We start from the raw sequence: 27341 nt of genomic DNA on the forward strand, positions 1-27341 counted from the left end.
TGAAAAATTAAAAAATCCCTCCTGCGCTTTCTCAATTAAATTTGTACAGAGTATTGTACTACTGTTGGGACAAATTATATCAAAATTAAAAAAAAATGCATTGCTCTAACTCAAAATATGGACAATTTTATGTTTAGGGCGTCTTGAAATCTTTTGACAGCTTCCGAAGTGCTAATTTTAAACCTTTTTCAGCTGGACCAAATCACTACTTTCCTTTAAAATTCTGGACCCAAATTTTTTACAGTGTAATTTCACCCCCTACTTGCAATTTGAGGCATAACACATGGAGAAATAAATTTGGAAGGGGTATAAAAAAACATTTGCAAGTAACCCACTGCCAACTCTAGGGACTATATTCGTGAACAACGAAAATCAAGGGACGACAATTGTGGTCTCGGACCCTATGAAACAATTAAAACATGTTAAAATCAGATTGTCCGTTTATCAACATACTGGATAAGCAATGACAAAAACTTCTGACACGTGTAAGATTCCTGGACCTTGAGTGATGGTCAGTTTGACATAACGCCCCTCTGTATACCGACTACGATGGAATACGAGATGCTCATTATCTACAGCCGGTCCTGTGTAATGGGAAAACATTGACATATCATCAAGTTTGGTTCCAAAAGTTATGTCAAGATCATGAAGTCTGTAGCCTATAAAAAAAACCAATATCGGATAAATGTGTAAATTCACAATTACCAAGCAAGCTACAAACATACGTTTTCATGTTCAATAGTATTTTTTTTTATTTGTACACAGCTATATAGAACGGGGGTTAATTTTCTGCCAAAGTAACCATTTTAATGTCTTATGCAATTTGGATAATATTAACAAAAGTTTACAGCTTTAATTTGATAAAAACGTATTATCACTGGTGAGTCTTGTGTGGACGAGGCGCATTTTTGGCGTATTGAATTTTAAACCTGATGCTTTTTGTTATCCATTCATCATGTGTTTCTTTGTCTAATACGTTCTCCTATTTATTTGTATTGTAGTCCTGTAATATTATGGTGTCATTTCAATGTTATATTTAACATTGCCATTAAAGTGCGAGGTTTGGCATGCCACAAAACCAGGTTCAATCCACCATTGTTTCCCTTTAAAAATATCCTGTACCAAGTCAGGAATATGGCCATTGTTGTATTATAGTTCGTTTCTGTGTGTGTTACATTTTAATGTTATGTCGTTTGTTTTCTCTTATTTTGAGTGTAAATTCACATTGCGATAAGACGTGTCACGGTACTTGTCTATCCCAAATTCATGTATTTGGTTTTGATGTTATATTTGTTATTCTCGTGGAATTTTGTCTAATGCTTGGTCCGTTTCTGTGTGTGTTACATTGTAGTATTGTGTCGTTGTTCTCCTCTTATGTTTGGTGCGTTTCCCTCAGTTTTAGCTTGTTACCCCGCTTTTGTTTTTTGTCCATGGATTTATGAGTTTGAACAGCGGTATACTACTGTTGCCTTTATTTATCAATAGAAATGTTAGGACGTTATATGTATTTTGGTGAAATTACCCTTAATCCTTTAGCTTGTTTATAAATTCAAACTGTCAACAATCCACGAATGAAAGACAATGTACTGGCTGCCTTACTGTTTTTGTTGCTATACCAATATCGGTGTAATTAAAATTTTTGTTCGTTATTTTTTTGCACTTAAATTAGCTGGTTAGCTTTTCTTGTATAATTGTCTTACGTTTGTCATTTCTTTGCCTTTTGTATCTTACTATGAGTAATGAACTTTGTTCATTGTTGAAGGCTGTACGGTGACCAATAGTTAATATCTGTGTCATTTGGTCTCTCGTGAAGAGTTGTCTCATTGGTACTCATACCTAAACTTCTTCATAGATTTATAATTATCCTTACACTCCATGTACTGGCTGCCTTACTTCATTAAAGTAGATTTATAGTGTAATGTATTTTGTGTATTTGTTTTACTTGACCAATATCTGTGTAATTTTCAAATAAAATTGATACTAATAAGATGTACATGCAATTATAAGTAAGTATATATATGAGAATTGAATGCAAATATCAACATTTTATGTAACAAAAATTAATAAATAACAGTTCTATTTCTCATTTTGTCTATCCTAATGCAATCTTAGAAACGCTGGGTTTTGTTTAAAACGCTAGACAGCTATAGCTATAAGTGTTATTTAGACTTTATTCATATTAACATAAAAATCGTACCACTTGACCACCTGTTGATAACTTCAATTCTAATGATGTTGTAGATGTTTCCTAGATCTACCCACCAATATGGAGACTGGTCTTGTTGCGTATGAGGAGCCGTATTAGTTAATCCATCGACAGCGTATTCTGCATGTTCATTATTATATGTTGAACTTTGTCCACACATCTTCCCAAGCGCCATATTTTGAAATGCTTCAGTCGGTGTATTACATTCTAGAAAAAAAATATCCATTATAATAATACTTTTTATTGTCATACATTCTAAAATTTGAATTTTAGTTGTTTTTGATAAACTGCTGTTTTATGTACATTTGAAAAAGATCGGACTGTATTTACTCAACTATAACGGTTCATAAAAAATATCTGAATGCAATGGAAAAATAAAGGCAATTTAAGTCTACCACTGTTTATAGTCATAAATTTATAAAGCAAAAACAATTCCGGGTCAAAATCAAAACCGGACAGTTGAGTTGAGATTTAACGTTAATCTTTGAGAGGCTCGATAGCTTTTGTTTGTGACACCGTGTCAATGTGAAGAATGATAATCATGATAATGATATCAATGAATAGAAAGTTGTAATCGCAGACGTGTTGTACCATTGACACCTAAATACAATATAAAAACATCGCAATGAATCATTTTTAACACTGTGTCTGTCTGTACTTCCGCCCCCTGTCTGGTTTAGTTTATATTGAAGTGGTTTTTTTATGTTTGTTAAACACTAATTAAGTCTTATGTTGGAAACATTAAATCAAATGTCAAATGCTGTTTTTTTTCATTACCGTCACCCCTTCATTTACCTAATTTCTTTTTTACTTCTTTTAGTAATTGGTTCTGATATCAACCATTACACAGAGGTAGGTGAACTAATCATACTGATATTTTTATAAAGTACTTTATACTTACTGTCCAATATACAAACGACTTTTTCATTCTTTAGACTTTCACACACTTCACCAACGTCGCATTGGTTTCCAACACATGGGTCAAAAAGTGGATCCTGTAAAATGAATGGTGATCACAATACCACATGCATTATATATATCATAATTTATTTTCAGAAGTATGCCCCACCCTTATTAAACACACACTAACACTTTCCAGTGTAAAGCTATATATCATTGAAAGAGTTCAAAACACTCGACAACAAGAAAAAAAACCTTCAAACTGAGCAATACGAACCCCATCAATAAACCAAAAAACTCGGGCTGATCGCATGTGCTCAGAAAGGGTAAATTTTCTCAACTATAACTATGCTTTAACATAACATTTTTAAATAATTAATTTCGATCTTGACGTATAACATGTTACATGTCCATGTAAAAAGCACAGAAAACTCTATTCATGGGAAAAAATAGAAATCGCAAAAATACTGAACTCCAAGGAAAATTCAAAACGGAAAGTCAGTAATCAAATGGCAAAATCAAAAGCTCATACACATCAAACGAATGGATAACCAATGTCATGTTTCTGACTTGCCGTGCGAATTATTGCAAAGAGTGAGTTTGCTTCAAAATTAAAGAGATTCCCCTGATATTCATCTGAATATAGATCGAGGTACGGCAAGTTGTAAATCTTTGGTTTTTAAGTGGGATCAGATTGATACGTTTTTGTTTTTAATGAGTCTCTGGCTTATAATTTACCTTGATTTTCCTAAGAAACAGGGTTTTGTGACAAAAAAGCACTTAAAACACATCATTTTAATGTGTTTTAGTTCATATATCGCCATTATCTGAGACAACGTGGGGCCAAATGACATACAAATATAAAGTAAAAAATATTTTATTTGGCAAAAGTACAAAATTGTACGGCCACGGCTTGACAAAGAATGGGACTGCCGCGAAACATAATTGGCAAGTCCCTAGTATATATAATTAGACCTTATAGTCCATTCCTTATTACTTATTTCCACATTATTGTCCATTCCTTATTTCTTATTTCCACATTATTGTCCATTCCTTATTCCTTATTTCCACATTATTCTTATTCCTTATTTCCACCTTATTGTTATTCCTTATAATGTCATTTCCTTATATATCAATATAATATCCTTATAAACATTCTTGCTTCCAAAATATATCGGATGCTGGCCCTGGGAAATAGAAGCTCAGCGGATACATAATTCCATTATAAGAAGCATAATATATTTGTAGATGTTGTGTCGCTATTTTCGCCACATGGTCGAATTCAGTGGCTATGCCAAGTGTTATTGGACACTGAGTTCGACCACCGCCACAAATGCGGTAGCGACACAACACACCCGCCGTGACCGTACTTTTAAATGACCAAACATATATTTATATTTAAATTACCCTGTAATGAAATAAGAAAAAAAAAAAAAAACAATTGCCCATATGAGATAAAGTAACGCCGTCAGATGTGAATATACCGGCTTGTTATATATTTCATGCTATTTTATGTAACAACCTCCCAATTGTATACATAGCTAAGCGGCAAAGGTGTACATTCTTGTGGCTGCTTTATTAATGCTTATTGGTTTTTACCATATCTCCGATTCAGAATGAAACTGAATCCGTTATTCCTACATGTATTCAAACCTTTAAAACTTAATAGAACACATGAACACTGGTACTTGTCACCAAAGTCAGAGAATAAGGAGACTTTAACCTTTGGTCTTTGCATTTCATAAATGGTAACCAAAAAATTAGACAATATTTTAGTTTAGTTTCTGTTATTTCTATACATGTACCATGATAATATTGATCCGTTTTTAAGAATGAGATAACAATATTAGCAAAATTTTGCAACGTGATCTTTCTTTACGGATAACAGTAAGCTGTCCTATAAACCCTTTTAATTTGTTTCAAGTGATAATAAGCAATAACTATAGTTACATGCAATAAAAGTGCCTTAAGTGATTCTAAAAGTGGTGGCCAAATGATATCATAACTATACAATTTACGGAACGCTTCGAAAGCCACTAGACCTGAACAATATGTTTCTGATGTATCTACTTGATACAAATCAAAAATACTAAAAAGGAACAATTTACAGACACTGTGTCCTATCGATATATCTACTTGGTACAAATCAAAATATACTTAATTAAAAGACACAATTTACAGACACTATGTCCTACCAATGTATCTACTTGATACAAACTAAATTATCCTTAAAAGACACAATTTACAGACACTGTGTCCTATCAATGTATCTACTTGATACAAACTAAATTATCCTTAAAAGACGCAATTTACAGACACTGTGTCCTATCAATGTATCTACTTGATACAAACTAAATTATCCTTAAAAGACACAATTTACAGACACTGTGTTGTATCAATGTATCTACTTGATACAAACTAAATTATCCTTAAAAGACACAATTTACAGACACTGTGTCCTTTCAATGTATCTACTTGATACAAACTAAATTATCCTTTAAAGACACAATTTACAGACACTGTGTCCTATCAATGTATCTACTTGATACAAACTAAATTATCCTTAAAAGACACAATTTACAGACACTGCGTCCTATCAATGTATCTACTTGATACAAACTAAATTATCCTTAAAAGACACAATGTACAGACACTGTGTCCTATCAATGCATCTACTTGATACAAACTTAATTATCCTTAAAAGACGCAATTTACAGACACTGTGTCCTAAAAATGTATCTACTTGATACAAACTAAATTATCATTAAAAGACACAATTTACAGACACCGTGTCCTATCAATGTATCTACTTGATACAAACTAAATTATCATTAAAAGACACCATTTACAGACACTGTGTCCTATCAATGTATCTACTTGATAAAAACTATATTATCCTAAAAAAGACACAATTTACAGACACTGCGTCCTATCAATGTATCTACTTGATACACACTAAATTATCCTTAAAATACACCATTTACAGACACTGTGTCCTAACAATGTATCTTCTTGATACAACTAAAAATATACCAAGAAGACACAACTTACAGACACCGTGTCCTATCAAAATATCTACTTGATACAAACTAAATTATCCTAAAAAGACACAATTTACAGACACTGTGTTCTACCAAAATATCTACTTGATACAAACTAAACTATTCTAAAAAGACATATACATTTACAGACACTGTGTCATAACAATGTATCCACTTGATACAAACTAAATTATCCTAAAATGACACAATTTACAGACACTGAATAAATATTCGTCCTGATAGATATGCCTGAAATACTTGCCACTGGACGTTAAGCAACCAACAAGCAATCAATCCTAACAAAATATGTACTTGGTAAATAGAAAATGTATGGTCGAATAAATTATCTTAATTAATGAAATATATTGGAATACCCTTAAACAAGTATTGTAATAGTAATTTCAAAAAGAAACTAGAAGATTTCTACAAAATTAAAATTGAATTTGAACTATCTAAGATAAAAGTGGGAAACTGTGGTAAACTTTATCACTTAATTTAAGAATAAGTGCACATTCATTAGCAATAGAAACTGGTAGGTATGCAAGACCAATACCCTCTAATGAGATATTTTGTAAATTTTGCACAGGAAAAATTGAAAATGAGGTTCATTTCTTGATTGAATGTCCTCAATATAACAAAACTAGGTCTAAATATAAAATTAATGATACTAATTCAAATAATTTGGATGAACATTTTTCCCAAATGTTAAATCCTATGTCTGAAAAAGGATAAAAATCTATTTGTATGTATATTGAAGAAGCTCTTGATTTGAGAGACCACCGTACCGTTTCATCAGATAATAATCTTTTACAGTAGTTCGTGCATATACACATATATCTTATATAGGTGATTGTGTGTTTTAAGTAAATTTATGATAATTTAGAATAATAATGATGTATAAGTTTATGGTATCAATATCAGTTTATAATGCAATGTCTTTCCTACTGTTATGAAAGATTGTATCAGAGTTGAGCCGTCCTTCGATAATGCATGCTTTAAATTGTATATTATACATCATTGTTTGCAATACGAGCAGTCGAACCAACTGCATAACTTGTGTCAAGATTGACGACTGTTTATTTTAAATAGCAACCAAAGAACAGTATTCTGTGTGAAACATAACTTGTTTGTCCCTCAATTTGAACTTAAATAATATAACTATGGCCAATAGTATTTGAACAAGTTCTAAAAACAAACAAAAATATCATATCTTTCATAAATTACCCATTGTTGAACCAGCCTCAAATTGAGGGACCCTACAATATATGGCAGGATGGGGACCATTGCATCTCAAACATTTGTGAATGTATCGACATTGTGGTAACATACATGCACCTATGTTATTGAACTCGTAACATTTCCTGTTAGTGTTTACCATATTAACCCCATAACAAGGTGTATTTAGCTGCACTGTAAGAATATATAACAGCCTAAGTTCTTGGTCAACAGTAGCCCATGACATAGCTGGATTTCTAGGTTTCTTTAGACGAAACTGTTGATCATAGTCCTTCGAACCTAGCCCAATATTGAACGACTTGCACCCTACTTAACCGAATACATACATGTTAAAATATTTTGTGTATCTTCTAAATGTACACCAACATAAATACTTATGTAAATAAGGAAAGCATTTATCCATGTGTTAATATCAGTAATCTTTTTACTTGGTTTAGTTTGGATATTCAGCTGTCCATTTGTATCTACAGTTAGAAAATTTGATTGTTCTGTGCCTGAATTTGCAAGCAATATACCTAAATCTACATATTCACCATTAATTATTTTGTCCTGTGTTTTTGTGAAACATTTAAACATAGATTATTAGTTACACTAGTTATTGGCAACATATTAGAACTTTGTGTTATATCTGTATTAGATTGTTGCCTTTCATTGACTGAGTCTGGAGATGTAACAGTAGCTGGAGAGTGAATAAGGGCATAGACAATCTGAACAATTTCATTCCTAAGTTTGGAGTCATCATACATGTAGCTGAAACTTGCGTGGAAGTATGCTGTCCAACGACATTGCTAGATCTGTTTCCCAACGGTGTCGGTACGTCCCTCTGCTGTACCCTTTGGCTGCATGAGGACTTTTAGAGGGCTTTTGTGACATACGCACTGTTTTCCCCATTTCCATAAGATGTTTGGTTTTTAAAACTGAAAAACTACTACAATAATATTAGTGAAACTACCATTGAAAAGTTATAATATATATACAACTCGTCTAAACATCAACCAAACAATGTTAGATCTGTAAATTTGCTTTCGCAAATTTATAAATATATATATTTTATAAACTTCATACATTTATTCATTATTGGTTTCTCTTTAAATTGCTTGCTGTGTAGCAGATAAAACATTTCATACAACGAAAGTTTTAAAATCGCAGACGTCCATGTGACACGTGTCTTAAAACCATGTGCGCAGTTTTTATATGAAATTACGGGTCTGTTAAAATTTCAATTTTTGGAAATATAATTCATGATTTTCACTGAATTAAACCAACAAATGAATTAAAAATTTACAATGAAATATTTAGAAATTCTTTTCAGAAGAAACAACAAAATATATAAAATCGTTAACACTATTTTATACTGGATCAAAACCATGTGCTTTTTCTATCTTTCAAACTTTCCGAACCTTTTAGGTAAAATTAAGATTTTTTTTGAAAGACATCCATTTCATATACCAAATCAAAGAAATAAAATTCAATATTCAACTAAATTTGTTATAATTTGAATAACTTTTGTTTCATATACCAAATAACTTTTGAAACAAACATTAGTTAATTCATACGGAACCCAATTTTTTACGTCTTCCCTCTGCTGTATCGTACGTGGTAAAGAAAGAATGATGACGTCACAGTTATCAAGGTTAAAATAATTAATGTGACTCATAATACATCACAAGTTCCACCACGTGTGCAAAGCGGGACAACTCCCAAAACGTAAGCCCACTTTCCTCCGATAACCGGATTTGTTCTTCATAGGAATAAATCTTATTAATAATCTGCCTCATTGGTTTTTCATGTTTTTATTGGCATCAGTATGTTTTATTTTGTCAAACTGAATTCACAATAAGATGAAATTATGTAAAATAAAGTGCCATACATTTATAAGACAGAACACTAGTTTATACAGAGTCTGCTATTAATAAATTGTCTTCTTCATATATAACATATATAATGCACTTAAGAAACATAATTTTAGTAGCCATTAGCGTTATTAAGTAATTAATACGGTGTCCATATACGTTTCCGTTCATTTCACCCATAATTTTTATACATATTGTGTTTATTTACTGTTGTTGGAAGATTGACTGATTAGAGTAAGTGTGAATTGTTCAAGTAAAGACCGACAAGTCAAATTACTGAAGTCTTAAATACAAAAAGAAGTAAGACAAATTGGGAACCCGTGCCCCTAGTAACTTTGTGGACACGAGATTTATTTCCCCGAGGGTATCACTAGCCCAGTAGTCAGCACTTTTTTGTGTTGACATAAATTATCATTGATATGTTTATATTATATTTATAAATTACCTCTTTGAATTTTTGAAATACTAAGGCTTTTCTACCTCAGGCATAGATTACCTTAGCTGTATTTGGCAAAACTTTTAGGAACTTTAGTCCTTAATGCTCTCCAACTTCGTACTTTATTTGACCTTTTTAACTTTTTTGGATTCATGCGTCACTGATGAGTCTTTAGTAGACGAAACGCGCGTCTGGCGTATATACAAAATTTATTCCTGGTATGTATGATGAGTTTATTTGCAACTCTTGTTTTTTTTCCCGCAATAGTTTAAGTACAAGTAAAAGAGGCAAAAATCCATATTAAAAAGGTTTAACAGTAGAAAAATAAATAATAATAATAATAAAAAAAAAAACGGGAAATTTTCAATGTACAAATGAACTCAAAATCGTTAACGCTTTTTTGTCCCTTTTTTTAATTCCCGGATTTGCGCAGAACGCAGAAATCTACTTTCTTCTTCCGGTCTCGTTGTCATTATACTTTGAGTAGTCTATTAAAATATAGGAACTCAAGGAACAGAATACAAATTTCAATTTTAATAATTCTTTGTCTTTGGTATGAATAAACGTTACCTGATGTTGCACAAAAAGCTATTTTATTTCATTTTTAAATTTTGCATTTTAGCTTGAGTTAAGAATCTAAATTCTTACAAAAACCGTATTTATTACCGTCTAAAATGTAAAATCACAAAAATACTGAACTCCGAGGAAAATCAAATCGGCAAGATCAAATGACAAAACACATGAAAAACAAATGGACAAGAGCTGTCATGTTCCTGACCTGGTACAGGCATTTTCAAATGTAAAAAATGGTGGATTAAACCTGATTTTATAGCGCTAAACCTCTCACTTTGTTGACAGTCTCATCAAATCCCGTTATATTTACAATGATGCGTGAACTAAACAGACATAATACATAAAATAGTCAAAATATGGGTACAGCAGTCATCACCGTGTAACAATTTTAAAAGGAACAATTCAACATAATACAAAAACATTTATCTACAAACACATTCATTACTTCGCGTGTCTGACGTCAGAAAATTTTAAACGTCACATATTTTTGTCCTTCAATGTTTATACACTTTATTTAAAAATTTCACATGGGCAATGTTTATATTATATTTATAAATTACCTCTTTGAATTTTTGAAATACTAAGGCCTAAAGGGTTAAGAAATCAAAAGTAAGTATGAATTAGTTACAGAAATAGACCGAGATTTAAAATAGTCCAAAAGTAATTACACCCTTACTACATATAAATGTGAAATAAAAAAAAAATTAACAAAACCAAACACGTCGTTTTTTGTTTTGTTTTAACATGTTTAAGGCACCAACATTGAAAACAAACATGTATATAACTGTTTCGTCTTTTGTTTATATATAAAATAAAAGTATTACCCTAAGTTATGAATATTTTTTTTTCAAAAAGACCGTAAAGGAGGACATCCCGTTTGTGGGAATGTAAATATCCTATTTGACATCTAATTATGCTTGAAGTAAATCTTTTTTGATAATATTACAAAAGATATTATCGTCATTTGAAGTATTTTTTGTTGATTGCATATCTTCGGTGAGATAACGTTGAGTTGTCCAAAAGGTTTTACGTTTGGTACGATAAAAAAATCAGTATACATGGTTTAAAACTGTGCGTTGAAATCAACATATATCTTTTGAAATTATTTTTTTTTTGAGTTTAAGTTGACGTAAAATCGAAATATCCTTTTACTAAATTTTTTAGGATGTCACAATTTTCGTTTACCAAAACATATCAAATGTTACCATGAAACTTTGTATTTTAAACGTGTAACCGTTAATTTTATGACTTTCAACTTTTAATGTTATGATCTGATGTTGAAAAATTGTAAAAAAAAGTATATAAAATAAAGTAATGGCATTAATTTTATTTGCCTTTATTCGAAATTTTTAACTCACCTCTCTGTAATGATGAACGTCAACGTAGACATAACCAACCATATTTTGAAAATAGCCTTCCGAAATATACATTGGTTTCACATTAAATTCACATGTAAGGGAAGCTCTGTTATAGTTGTAAGAATGACATCGTGTTCGCCGGATACATTTTTTAAAGCATGCCCTTGGTGATATGTTTTCAAATGTACGATAAGTAAATCCACGTAATTTAACATCTCGTTTATCTGGATTTATCTGGAAAGTTTCTGATGAACATTGCTCTGCAGACGTTTGGAGGAGTTTATAAAGTAACAACAGTCCTTGGTAAATACAGAGACGCATTGTTTACAGTCACGTTTCTAGTCGAGTCCTCTCAAATCTTCAAATATTAAAACTGTGTCTGAATATGCATATATATATTTCAAGTGATGGTATGTGATATAAAATCATTAATTGTAAATCAAGTTTTCATATGCAGTTACAATCATAATTCCTTTACAGTATTAGTGAAACAATATCCAAAAGAATAATTAATAACACGGAACCCCTTTTGATTTTGTTTAAAATAATTGAAAACTAAACAAATATGTGTCAGTAGATTACCACATACGATAGCTTTGACGTTCTATACATATATGGGATATGCTTAATTATGCACTAAACTAATTATAACACGACAAAAGCACCCGACAATTAAGCACACTTCTGCGATAGTATTTAATTGATTTAAACATCTTTATTGTTTAGTCGATTTAAAAGCACTTGTAAAACGTAAAAAAATATCTTCTCATACGAAGCATCAGTTAAAAATTGCACTTCAAACGAGTTAATTAACAATCAGATATCTCTTTATAACTAATCAATTTACTTTTATAAATATTTAAATACAAAATAATTTAATGTATCTTAAAATGTAAAATCACAAAATTACTGAACTCCGAGGAAACTACAAAACGGAAAGTTCTTAATTAAATTGCAAAATTAAAAGCTCAAACAAATCAAACGAATGGATAACAACTGTCATCCGCTTGGACAATACTAATTCAAAACCAAGCGAAAATAAATCCAATATCAAACATATAATAATGTGGTTTTCATATTTATTATCCAGACATTGTTTAGAAATAAAAGATGTCACATATTTTGTATAATTCAAAATTTGTTCTTCCTTACTTTTTTACAGTAGAGTTATGGATTAAGGAATTTCATTTTGAAGTTAAAATGGCTTTGAATTTCCATGGAACTGAATCTACGATGGTTTGAAAGACAATGTTAGAAAATTGAAAAGATGATAAAACAGATGTATATCATGTATATAGAGACTCTCTGTTTTTCTATCAAATCTGTAAGACCTGAAAAAAAAAATATTTGTTAAAAAAATTTAAAAAAACCAAGAAAACAGAATACATGCACATTAATAAGAGGGTCATGACAGTCATACAAATCATAAGTTATGCCTGGTATTTAAATGATCAAGATTAAAAATTGAAACACAAAAACGTTTTTGGCTCTTCGATTATCATAATGATCTTCAACTTCGTACTTTTTTGGCATTTTTAACTTTTTTTTTATTCAAGCGTCACTGATGATTCTTTTGTAGACAAAATGCGCGTCTGGCCTAAATATTAAAATACTTCTGTTCCATCATAGACAAACAGTATTGACTTTTACCATTACCTCGCATAATACAACTTTTTGTCGTCACATGTGTTGAATTAGCTTGTCTGGTTGTTTTCTCTGTCAAAGAACGAACAAACAAGATTTGATACTGTCAATTAAAAAAAACCATAAGTAAACAGTTTTAAGATGATCCTGGTATTAAATATATTATAATGATTTTTTCTGCACCTTTGTTTTAATTATATATATCAACACAATACATCTACTTTACTTGCATTGTTAGTACCTATTCTGATACGTGCATACAATGTATCATTTGTTGCCTACTCGATCGTTGACTGTTTACCTGGAAAATGTAAAGATCCTACATTTTATATAAGTCGCTGCCGCATTGTTTTGCCAATTAGTCAAGGATTTGCACCCGTTCCATCACCGATAAGGATTTATATGTATAAGTAGTAAAGTTACGAGTATAATTACTGCTTCTTATTCAACAGACCCATGCTTACTGAACATGGCTGCGTTTATATTTTACCCAGCAGAGCCAACATGACCCTTTAGAACAAGTGTTTTATCGCATGAGTTCGATATCAAGAGAAAGTACTATGACTTTCTTTCAGTAACTACAGACTTTTCTAACAGAAAAAGTACAATCAAGTTTATTCTAATTTTTATATACTATGATGGTTCTAGAGGAGTGATTGTTTTGGTTTAATGTATGTAGTATGTGATCACATCAAATAGAATATATATAAATATAAAATGATTGCCAATAAGACAGTTCCATCACAGACCAAACAACTTCGAAATTAACTATAAGTCATCGTATGCCCCCAAATAATGTGCAACATATATATTTATACAGCATAGTCAGCTATAAAAGGCCCTGAAACACATAAAACGGGTCAAACAAGAATAGGCATGGACTGATTTATTGAGACCAAAATATAGAAATTACCCCCAAACAACCAAATTTATTATATACAGCAAAACGCAACAACCACTGAATTGATTACATGATCGGTTGTTCAGTAAAAAATATTTCATGCATGTTCAGAACGAGAATAAATTAACCAATAATACAGTAGATCTTAGGGTCTATTTGAACTACCAGTGATAAAAGAGAGTCAACTGTTTTAGAACAGCTTTTTACCTTGCAACATACACCTATAGACAAATTAAAGAGTTGATGCAGAGCTCTAATGAAAAAACCGTGGTACTCCCTCTCTCTCTCTTAAAATGCACAGAATTTTACATTTCCATTCTGATCGAGCGTTGATTGGTACGGTTTTGCGTTGGTTTTAATTTTGTCTAACAAATGTTTGCTGTCACCAAATACTTCCCATAACGCGGACAGTTGTGTATCAATATATTATAAGCACAAACTGTAAAAATCAGTTGAAAATGGATCATCTCAAGGTAACTGTGTAGCATCATATCCGTATATAGTAACTACGAATATAGTAACCCGAAAGTAAACTTTAAAAAATAATATTATCTTTTATTTTTTCCGTATAGTAAACAACTTGTTTACCGTTCAAGTTATTCGCTATTTTAACATGAATAACACAATAGTTTATTTCGACATTCAGTGTTGTTCAAGCTTAATTGTTATACACTTATACACGTTAAATAAATCGTTGAAGGTGTTATAAACAAGTTTAACTTAAATGTATCACATAGTTCGATTCTGACAATTTAAACAGAGAGATAGCCAATTTAGGATCTTAGTTATCATAGTAACTTGTATTATTAGGAATCAGTATCACAAAAACTTACTTTGCAGCATATCGGAATTTTATAAAGAACTGTACCTCAATTAGAATATTGAATTTTTTCCACCGCTGCCGAGGTACTTAGGATGGGGGGGGGGGAGGGTGTTATGCTACACAGTAAAGATATAAATACCATCAACCCAAAAGCATAGAAACAGTTATAACGGAACTAAAATTACTCACAGTTACGAAAAGAAATTCAATGCCACTTACACCTGATATCTAAATGTATCTTATATCATGTAGCCTACAGTACTATTTTAATTTTATTTCGTTGATTTTCCTTACTGAATGAACTGTTGAAAGACCATATTGGAACTAAATTATTCGGGATATTTTTTTGAGAATTTACTCAATATGTTAATATAAGTGTACAAATCGGGCATGGTGTCCTATCAATACATATATTATTGTTTCAATCACAAAACAAAATACCGTATATGTAAATGAAAAAAAAAACACTTATTGGAGTTTTCTATTTTCCTATAAAATAAGGAGAGGTAGAATGAATACCAATGAGACAACTATCACTAACGTTAAAATGAATTTGATGTAAGAAAGTAAAGGCAACTATATGACCATCACGAATGAAAAAGATCCGTGTAGTTGGCTACAAAAAGAAAAAATGAAAGAATTTGATTGAGAAAACCAACGGCTTCTTTAAAAATTTACAAAAAAAATATGATAGACGTGAACTAACAAAAACCACTGAATTACAAACTTCTTGAGTTGGGACAGGCATAACACAAATGTGGCGAGGTTAAATAGCTTGTGGGCACTCAACCTTCCCTAGACCTAGGATAGTGGTGTAACAGCCTAACAAGAACAAACAAAAAAATCAGTAAAGAAAGGTTTAACCTATCTGATCGATGCAAACAAAACTGTAAAAAGTTGGAATATATATATATCAACGGTATGTGGAAGGCCATATAATTTACCCTCAATTTAAGATAAACTCTTGAATTTCAAGTGTATATATATATATATATATATATATATATATACCCAACATGACATGATATCTCAGTAGCATGGGTTTGAATCCCGGCGAGGGAAGAACAAAAAAATTGCGAAAGCAAATTTACAGATCTAACATTGTTGGGTTGATGTTTAGACGAGTTGTATATACATAATGTACACAGCCATGTATCACCATCTTTGCTGGTGATCCGATGGATAAATCTGTTGAAGAGTTTTCACTGACTCAGACGTACTTATATTTATATATATACACTTGAAATTCAAGAGTTTATCTTAAATTGAGGGTAAATTATATGGCCTTACAAATACCGTTTCGATCCCTTACATCACTGAAGAGACATATACTGTCAAAATATAGATCTGGTGTACAAAACAATATGGACACTTTATGTTTGTGGCATAACATCTGGGCCACAAGTTTATTGTTTTCTGTTTAGTATTAAATTTATATTAGGATCCATTTTGTTACAACTCGTGATCAATTTTATTTGGCAATCGCCAATGGCAGTCAGCAGGGTTAAAGAACATCAGTTGTTCAACCTGTTAGTCAAATGCAATTTGTTTAAATATACTTTATTTTTTTTTGTCTTTTGGAAAATGTTGTTTGTGCTATATTAGACACTTCTTCAACGAAATTTGTTTTACATGCACACGTATAAAAAGTTTTTATCCAACTCAATCATAGGTTTGAACGAAGTTTTCAATTTATACTTGTTTACATATTAATTTGTAAATATATATATATTCATTATTCCTAACAACAAGACACATATAAGAGTACTCGCAGTTACTGCCAGCTAGTTCAAAGCCAATGATGGCTAATCAAAAGTAATATGTATCTCTAAGACTAATAAATGTAACAGTATGATATCGCTGTTCGAAAGTCATCAATCGATATAGAAAAAAACAAATCTAGATAACAAACTAACTCTGAGGTAAACACATCAACTATAAGAGGAAAACATGAAACTACAGAAACAATGAAATGCAACAAAAAAAAAACCAAAACGACAATGCAGCACACACAGAAACAAACTATAATATAACAATTGTCATTTACCTTACTTGGTAACGGATATTTTAAGAAAAAAACTGTGAGTTAAACCTGGTTTTGCAGCTAGATGTGAATGCCGACATGCTTGTGCCTTGTTAAAGAATATTACTATACAAATTGGATGTTAAATACCTGAAAGTATAAGATGTTTGCATGTTAATTCATATTTATAGTGGGAGTTTTTTTCTCATTTGCTTTTCCCCGACAAATGAGACTGTAAAAATTGGGGCCCCCTTAGTTGCTTCCCTGGGCAACTGAGGGTTGATGTAACAGGTGATTGTTAATAAAATATGTTTAATATTAAAAAAAAAAAAAAAAAAAAAAAAAAAAAAAAAAAAAATTCATATTTCCGAATAGTGTCCTTGTATCGATGATAAAATATAGTAAATCTTTTACTTGATTTTAATATCGAAAACACTGGTGTGATTTTTTCTAATTTCATTTGACTTGTTAAAATCAATTGTGTTGTTTCATACAAGAGCGAAACTATCAAGTTGAGATATATAAACAACACAAGGGACAAGGGAACGTCAACTTCTAAATATGAATAACAATAGGAAATGAGAGGTCGTCTATTTTATCAAAATTGAGGTATAAAGCTTCCCATTAAAGATATAGATCCACGAAAGTGCAGTGTTCATTGTTAGTACGAGCTTTATTTAAAGTCAGTTTGGCAGGATGAATCTTTTTAAATAATATAAAAATAAGTTGAACATGTTGAATCAAAACTGAGAGTAACAATGAATATAATGTTTTTAAGGTGGTACCTAACACTACAGGGAGATAACTCTGTAAACTGAGCTAAACGTTTTAATTACATTGTGTTGTGAAAGGAATATTAAGCTTCTCAATGGTCAAAATTGGTGTTTGTCAAACTGCTATATAACCAGTGTAATTTTTCTGACAAAACGGTTGGTGCCAAATTTTTGAGATTTTAATATATTTGGTAAAGGGTCAAAGTAAGTACTTTGACAAAATTTTATGAAAATTAAACGAGCCAAACTAATTTTAGTGCAAGTGTTGGGTACCACCTTAATATGCATATTCATATCAGATGATTGATATTTCAATCAGAATTCATCATCGATAAACTATTGTCATCCTAAGTTATGACCCAAAGAAGTAGGAACAGTTGATACTTAACGCGCATGTCTATCAAATCTCACGTATCTAACAAAAAATCAAAAGTCTTAAACGCTTAACATAGATTAATATTCTTCAGAAACAAATGAATCAAGGAATTATAAGAGGATGATGATCAATCACATTATTTTCGAATGTAATATTACAACCAGAGATTTAAATTATCAACACGTATATGATATATAGAGAATAATACATGGCAAAATCCGTATCATATGTCGTATCATCCCGAGACATCAATATCAGCCCAAGGGCCTTTAGGCCCGAGGGATGATATTGGTCGAGGGTGATACGGCATGTGATACGGATTTTGCCATGTATTATACACTTTATCATATATTTCAACAGAAGAGTATTATATTATATGAACTGTTTTCTGATCCATAGCACTGGGTTACCTTCAGTTCTACTTTTGTCTTGTTTCAAAGGCATTAAAAGAACTGCTCAATTACTTATCCGAAGCACCTGGGTTACCTTACAATTTGCGTGCTGTTGTTTTAAAAATATTTTGTTTATTATTGTATTAATTTGTGTGTTTTGTATTTTTCATAGTTGCATTTAGTGTGCCAAAATCTATGAAAACTTGACGTTCGTGACGTCACATACAATATGACAACTCGACGTTCGTGACGTCACATACCAAACAATGACGTCATTCAAAAAATTTACCTATTTTGAGGAAAAAAAATTTTAAGCAAAAAAAAAAACAAAACTGACTTTATGTAAAAAAAAAAAAAAAAAAAAAAAAAGTAGGGGTGTGATAAAGGGTATGCGATAAAGGGTAGGGGTGTGATAAAGGGTATGCGATAAAGGGTGCGCATCAAAGTTGCGCGATATGGATTAAACAGCAGGCTATTTATCACATATGCAAAACTACTGTATTTACTACTAAACATATGATAAATACTAATTATCTTTGATCATACCCCAATGTGTATGGAGAAGACAAATCAAATTATACAATGAATTTGTTTTATTGCTTTTTGAAGAATAAAAAATCCCAAAACTGACAATGGCAACTGCTGTGTCGCAATTCTTGTATTTGGAAGCTTTATTATACAAGAATTAATAAATTCTTCTTATTTGTGTGTATCGACTTCCTGATAACTATAAGGTTTGTTGTGGGTCATGCTGTGACACTCGAAATAGTATATAAGAACAAAAGACCAATTGGAATCATACAATAATCTAATTAGATGTGTTTTTTAATGGTTAATTGTTAATTGCTTCTGTAGTGCTATGAAATCTCGTTATTGTTTTGAATAAAGCACGTCCGAGGATATGTGTGGAAGGAATGCTCATCTGGGGTATTACAATATTTAGCTTTTCTTATGATTAAATAACTTTAATGTTATGGTAGATAGATATTGACTAGATGGATTCATATGACTTCCAGCTTGTTTTGTTCAGGCAATATGGGGGGGGGGGGGGTGCGATACTCTACGCCAAATTGTATGGTGTATTGAGAACTTGGAAGATTTCCACTTGATCTGCAGATGAAGTTAAAAATGGTATGTTTTTGGCACAAGCTTGCATCAAACGATAAAAAATTATCGGGTAAACTGTCCAAGTTGATTTGCTACATGCATGAGCATGAAGGTTATAATTTCAAATGGTTTAACTATGTAAATTCTGTGTTTAATGACTGGCGTTTGTGAAATATATAATATTCCGGAGCAAGTTGATTATAATTATATTAAAACTAATGTGAGGCGGCGTCTCCAGGACCAATTTATTCAAAAATGGTTCTATGATATACATAAATCATCAAGGGGTGGATTTTATTACTCTTTAAAGAAGAGTTTTGCTTAGAACCATATCTATTAAAATTAAGGCGGGGTCATAGAGTAAATATATGTAAATAAAGGGTATGTAATACAAAGTTTCCCATTTAAACAGGAAGATGGAGAAATGTACCACGAAATGAGAGAATTTGTCCACTTTGTAAAGCTGGTCTTGGGGATGTGTACCACTATATATGTATATGTACCAATTGTGAAGTTAAAGATTAAAGGGGGAAGTTCATACCTCTATATTATTTAAAATATCCAAATGTTAACAAAGTACTAGGCATGCTTAAAATTGTAATACTAAAGTGCTGTCTAAGCTGTCACTTTTTATTCAAAACGTAGAAAAGATGCTTGTCTGATTTAAAATTGCAATAAACAAAGATTTATTTCTGAAGATTTATAATTTTAAAATGTATACTGTATGTATTATGAAATATGTTGTGATTTCTTTTGTGTATAATATGCATATGCTCCTGTTTCGCAGTATTCTATGGCTGATTTTTCTTTAATAAACTATAAACTATGTATGCGTTTGACCAAATTAAATGAGTATTTACGTACAAACATAGTATTGCTTACATTTTATGTATAGATAAATGTGGAATATAAACCTGATAAAAAGAATACATTCCATACAGGTACGCCTTTAACCATTATCAACACATGTTAACCGCTGCAAACATACATGTATATTCTCACAAGCTGATGGGTAAATATAGAAAATTATCTGTTTCGTACGTATTGTGAAAAAGAATTTTGTAATTTTAAAGATAAGCATATCCTAATAATGTAACAAAAACAATCTATTCATTGACTAACCACATACACGTGTGATGGTTATGGACGGCTAAGTGTCGTATTACCTTTTCATATTAACCTGAACTAATATTGTCTGACTTCTAGAATATTTTTAATTTTATTTACATTAGTATCTTATTATTCTGTTAAGCAAATTTTGTTTTCTTCAGTTGATCAAATATCATATTTCGCTTGCATTTAGTCAGACAACAGACAGTGTATCAGTAACCATTGCTAACATCACTACGGACATATTCTTATTTTGATACAGTATTTCCAGGATTCTCAATTTTTATTAACTTCTTTATATACCGGTGCACTCGAATCACTAATGTCACAAGCCTGGTTTGTTGTTGCTGTTAAATTGGTATGCTTTGCATTGTCAAGGTCCTCGTATGTTGCCGTTGAAAAGTTCACACGGCTGGTGTCTTCATAATTATGAGTATTCGAATCTGTAAAAATCCCCTTTGATCTGTAAGTTAAAAGCACAAAACCATGATAAAGGTACAACATAAAACTTAATGGCCTGATTAATACAAATGAAGATTATGTTGAATCTAAAAACTTGTATTGCTTGTAACGTGTTGTCAATTATTTTTTTTGAATCCTTTATTTTGCGTTTAGCCCTTGAGTGTGAACTTCATGACGATTTAAATTCGAAATTTGTAACTTGATGTAGTAAAATCGGAAATGACCCAATGTTGGTGTTTTTTTTTCTAAAAGCTTACATGGCGAAAAAAAAGCTCACGAACAAATTGGTAAATAGAAACATATATAAATATACTACAGAATATCTCAATCACTGGCAAATATTTTCTGTACAATTTGACAATTTTTATATTTTTTTAGTAAATACAAAAGTCAACTTTGATGTATGTACAGCCCGAAACAATGTTAGGTTATCAGTGAAATTCTTTTTGCTAGACTCTTGCTCAAATGACTGGATCATATTAAAGGAAATTTGAACAAACGTTCAGCCCAATCAAACAAATTCATCATAACCAGCTGTTTGTGTATATAGAGAATTGAAATGGGAATTGTGTCATAGATATAAAAACCTGATCAAAGAGTTAAAAGACAGCATAAGGCCGCTACTGGGTTTTCAACACGGCGAGAAAATCAAAATCCAAGAGGCGAACCTAGCTAGCCCCTAAACCACTATGTGTACTAGTTCAGTGCAAATGGACGTTATACTTAATGATAAACATATAAACCAACTTAAATTAAAAAAAAATTACATGACTAACAAAGTCCAGAAGCTCCTGACTTTGTGAAGGTGCAAACATTCATCGGGGCTAAATATGTTTAGTGATAACTTAATCCTCCTCATATACTTCTAGCAAATCGAGATTACACAAACACACACCGATACGCACAATATAACTCAAATGTTCGAGTCCGATGTCAGTATAGGAAACACAAGAAAATAAGCAAAATGACAATGATACATAAATTAACAAAGAACTTTTAACAGTTACTGACGTGCCAGCTAAAATATCATAGCTCCGCGTTAAAATCAAATAATTTATTATATACACGAGTGAATTGAACAAATTGAGATAACTAAACACCACCTGGGTAAAAGGGAACGTCACCATCTAAAACTGGACGTTCTAACACGACCTCCTTGAAACACTTTGAGTACAAACCCGTGGTAAAATATGATTATATTTCATGGGCTATTCTGGTCGTACTCCCACGTCATGTGTTTTTTAATGAATGAGTTTCCCGACGTCATATAACGATGACGTAGGAATATAACCATTTTACGCCAAAATACACGTTGGTGAAACAGACAATCATCACCAAAAGGAAACGTAAACAAAAGATGCTAAAATGTGGTATAAGTCATATTTTTTCAAACTTATAAGAGATACAATTTTTAATTTATCCAAAACTATCTAAATACGTTATTGTAAATAGTTTAAGTATGTCAAGAATTTAGTTTGCTCCATTCGTATACGCCAATTTAATAGTGCGTTTATTTATGGGAACAGCAAATATTTGCCTCCACCTAGAGCGCTCCGATCCAAAAAAAACTTGCCGTTTTTGTCCTATACTTTTGGTATAAAGGTTCCCGTTAAAGATATAGATATTAAAATTTAAGTAAGAGAAGTGGTCATTGTAAGTATTAACTTTATTTAATGTCAGTTCAACAGAATATATCGTTATTGTAATACTAAAACCGTCATTATTGAGAGCCAATATATTATCTAAATATTTAAAGGTTTAATTAAATTTCTGTATCAGGTGTTAATTTGGTGGGTCTTTGTTGGTTTTAGTCATAAATTGTAACTCTAAACAATACCTACACAGGTCAACAATAAGTGGTGAACAGTAAGTCCCAATCGGCATTCCAATAACTTGAACAGCAAGCTAACTGGAGAACTATACCATATAGTAAACACATGAGGGTAGCCCCTTTGCCAAACATATTAACTCTTCTTATATACATTTATTATTTGAAAATAAACTACTTGTGATATACAACTGCACTTGCATATAATCTTTAAAGTCAGTAAAGAATGTATATACTAAGTTCTATGGCGGATTTGAATTACAATTGATTAAGCCCCGTTTTTTTTTCTTTTAATCATTTGAAAGAGTTCATCTTAACAAAGTCATTTTAATAAGAAACATTGAAAGAAAGTCATATTGTTACAGAAACGTGTCACTCACCTAATTTTGCATACAATCAGCACAGCTAACACAATAATCATAGAACATGCACCTAGTATTCCACCAATCACTGCACCTGTTAATTTTAATAAAATTTTATATATGGCGGGAAAATGAAAACAAATTAAATATATCAATCGCTAATGTTAAAATAAAATGGCAACATCATGGCAAACAAACCCCAAAATAAAAAAAAAAAAAAAAAAAAGACCAACAACAGTTTACAAAATATACGTAGAAATCCAAAGCCCAAAAACCGTAGTGATATCAGATGCTATTGAAAGGTAAGAATATCTTGTAACATATGTGGCACCTGTTTTTTGCTCAAAATTTTGCACCAAGGAGGCAATCAATGATTTCCATTTGACTGTCATACTTTTTTTTTTATAGAAATATCTATACAATCATACCGGTACTGATTATCGTTGCTTTATATCACACACACATATATACAACCGTTTGACTTATGATTAAGCTTTATGCTTTGTAAATAATGAAATAATTTTGTAAACCTATATTTTCACATTCCTACTTAAAATAGCATTCCAAACTTTAACAGAATATGATGTATATGTCGTGTACAAGTTGCAATTTTGTACAGGAAATAACATGTACAAAAATGTTGTACATGTTATAACTTGTTAGTGCAAAAATACAAGTTATAACATGTACAAAAGTACCTCATAACATATACAAAAGTACTTCGTACATGTTATAACCTGTACAAAACATTGCTTAAAAATGGTTTTAACTTGTACAAAATTTAGGATAAATCTTAATGAATTCAAATATACATTTATGCATAAAGAACAACAATAAACAGGCCAGAACGTGTCTTTTTCTATAGAGGACAATGATCACAAAGTGTCAGAAATATATGTTTCATGGCTTACATGTATGTTGGCAAAATGTGTTTTCTTGTAATTGTATGTTTTATGCAGTCCATCATGGCTTAAATAAGTGTGACACTATTTACTAAAAGCTTGCATTTCCTTAATGACAATTACATTAAATATTAGTTACTACATTCTTCCAAAATATTCAAAAACAATTCCTAATAATGTTGGGTAATACTCTTCCCTCTCGTTTTATAGCATGCAAAGACTAAAACAATGTCTCATATGCTTACTCTGAAAAAGCAAGTGAGAGCTGAAATAGTTTTCATTGGATTACGCTTCATTATTAATATCTTTGGGTCTACTCTTCAACATTTTTGGCCTTCAGCATGACTTATGTAAATTTATAACTCATTTTTTTTAAAACTATAAGATCATTGCATGAGGCGAATGTCGTTTTGATGTTTTAAATATATATCCCCTTCTTTGCATGTATTTGTGATCTTTGGATGTTGTCTGCTCTACGGGCAATTTGTTGTCTTTAAAACACATACTCCATTTCTAGTATTGTACTATTGCCTTCAAAGTGGACACTTGCAATTATAATTCATCAAATAAAGATATGTTCATAGATAGTGATGAGAGGATCATAAGACATTTCCTAAGAAATATCTTAATACAGGTCTAAGGAATGCTTCATTATACCGACCCCTGGACATTAACTGTATCAAAAAAGAACAAAACACACTAACATGAAGGAATAATAAAAAAGTTATGATGAAAATGTTATTGAGGTTGATAACATATGTTGCAATAATAGAAACACATCCTTTAATTTCGATTGTGTACAAGTTAAAACCATTTTCAAGCAATATTTTTTACAGGTTATAACATGTACAAGGTACTTTTGTACATGTTATAACTTGTATTTTTGCATTATACAAGTTATAACATATACAATATTTTTGTACATGTTATAATCTGTACAAAATCGCAACTTGTACACGAAATATATATGAAAAAGAAGATGTGGTATGATTGTTAATTAGACAACTCTCCACAAGAGACCAAATGACAAATAAAAAAACAACTGTAGGTCACCGTTTAGTTTTCAACAATGAGCAAATGCCATACTACATAATCAACTTTAAAAGGCCCCGAAATGACAAATGTAAAACAATTCAAACGAGAAACATAACGGCTTACAGTCTGTACAAATAGTTTACGCAAAACACATATGTAACACACAGACAAACGACAACCGCTATAATTCAGACTCCTGATTTGGGACAGGGACATACATACATTATGTGTCAAGGATAAACATGTTAGCTGGATTCTAAACTCTCCCTCTAAACCAGAACAGTTGAGTAACAAACTGAAATGTATCGACTAGTAAAATTATATATTTCATAAATGGTTCATTAAATGATGGTAATGCTTAACATATAAAATTGAGAATGGAAATGGGGAATATGCCAAGGAGACAACAACCCGACCATAGAAAAAACACAACAGCAGAAGGTCACCAACAGGTCTTCAATGTAGCGAGAAATTTCCGCACCCGGAGGCGTCATTCAGCTGTCCCCTAAACAAATATACGCTAGTTCAGTGATAATGAACGCCATACTATTTTCCAAATTGTAAACAAGAAACTAAAATTAAAAATAATACAAGACAAACAAAGGCCAGAGGCTCCCGATATACTCTATCAAATGTTTATTTGTCTAAATGTCTAAACAAGCTGCAAAGTCTGACTTTTATATAAACATTTATTATACTATTTTTAAGTGTACAGTACAGTACAGCAAAAAAGAAATACCTACTCCAAACAAGAAAAAAATATGAGCATTTATATATTCACCCACAGACGTTACGAAATGTTAATCATATGAAAAATTTATGATATTTCCCTTAGTTACACAATTATCAATATTCATTTCCATAATGTTAGAAATCTGTTATTTGCTTGCGTATGCATCTTAATAAGTCGAAACCACTCGTGATATCTTTATTTTAATAAAAACCATTGACACACTTTTTTTATGTATAGAGTAACGAAATATTATATTTTTTTATTAGGAATACTCATTCAAACAGCAAATACACCAATACAATGTGAAGATTATTTTGATCGATAACAATTCCTATCATACTAATACTTTTCTTTCAACTTTCTGAATTCCTAAATATCATGTTCAGATATGAAGATGAAGTTGTCAGGCATGGATCCACATTTCAGTGCGTGCTTGATTCTCGTACACTTTAGTTGACGATGACAGTAAAAGAACAAACGAACAAGGAATGTTGTCTTCAAATCTTGATTATTTTCTTGAAAATGATGCAAGTGAACGATCCAGATCTGTGACTTGAATCAAACACATGACTATTTCAGTTTCTCCATTGGTATCATTTCAATTAGGTAACTTTTCATTTGCTTTATTATTTGATTTTTAAATATTCACGGATGACGTCTTTAGATAAAAAAAAAAAGACAAAAAAGGGGTTGATGTATAAAAGCTAAAATCACCACTTTGCGAATAGTCATCAACATGACCGTCAATTGGTGATTGTATATCTTCGTTTATTCAGTAGCAAAAAAAATATTAAAAGAAATAACTGTGACATGTGTAATAAGCCGTTTATCAATCGCGCAATTTCCAAATTTGTATACAACTTATACAAAACGGGTAAATAAAGGATAAACATTGTCTTGAAAGTACCTATATTAAAGCTAGTCATAGAGCCTTTCTGTATTGTCCTTGAAACAAGTGTACTTTGACTTTGGGTTGTATAAGAAGTGGTACCTATAAATAAATAGCAAATACATTGTTATAACTTGAAACAACAATAACTAAAACAAACAATATGTACATAATCAATTTTGAAATATTTTTAATATGAGAAATATTTTTTTGGTGAAGATGATCATTTGATTCAAGTCTTTATTAAGTTAGAAGAGTGTTCACTGGCTCTTTTAATAATTTTGTTCATTGCTATGCAATGCATCTTGTTAATCCGGTTGCCGCAAACTTGAAATGAAATATCGTATGAATCTCCTCATACAATTATAACTTGAGATA

General features: G+C 31.2%; 1 protein-coding gene and 1 long non-coding RNA gene across 2 annotated transcripts; both read right to left on the reverse strand.

Annotated features, from left to right (window-relative positions):
* Window positions 1-444: 444 nt before the first annotated feature.
* On the reverse strand, window positions 445-8129 carry LOC139497446 (uncharacterized). Its single transcript, XM_071285669.1, has 4 exons — window positions 7974-8129; window positions 3108-3201; window positions 2198-2413; window positions 445-659 (listed from the first exon to the last, which is right to left on the reverse strand). Exons 1-4 carry the CDS (start codon window positions 8127-8129, stop codon window positions 445-447), a joined length of 681 nt encoding a protein of 226 aa, XP_071141770.1.
* A 12131-nt stretch (window positions 8130-20260) lies between these two features.
* LOC139499510 (uncharacterized) lies at window positions 20261-27070 on the reverse strand. Its single transcript, XR_011658206.1, has 3 exons — window positions 26982-27070; window positions 23423-23498; window positions 20261-21215 (listed from the first exon to the last, which is right to left on the reverse strand). It is a non-coding gene; the product is annotated as an uncharacterized lncRNA (long non-coding RNA).
* Between the last annotated feature and the right edge of the window lie 271 nt (window positions 27071-27341).

This window comes from Mytilus edulis, chromosome 12 (assembly GCF_963676685.1).
Source record: "Mytilus edulis chromosome 12, xbMytEdul2.2, whole genome shotgun sequence".
In the NCBI taxonomy this organism is placed as follows: Eukaryota; Metazoa; Mollusca; class Bivalvia; order Mytilida; family Mytilidae; genus Mytilus; species Mytilus edulis.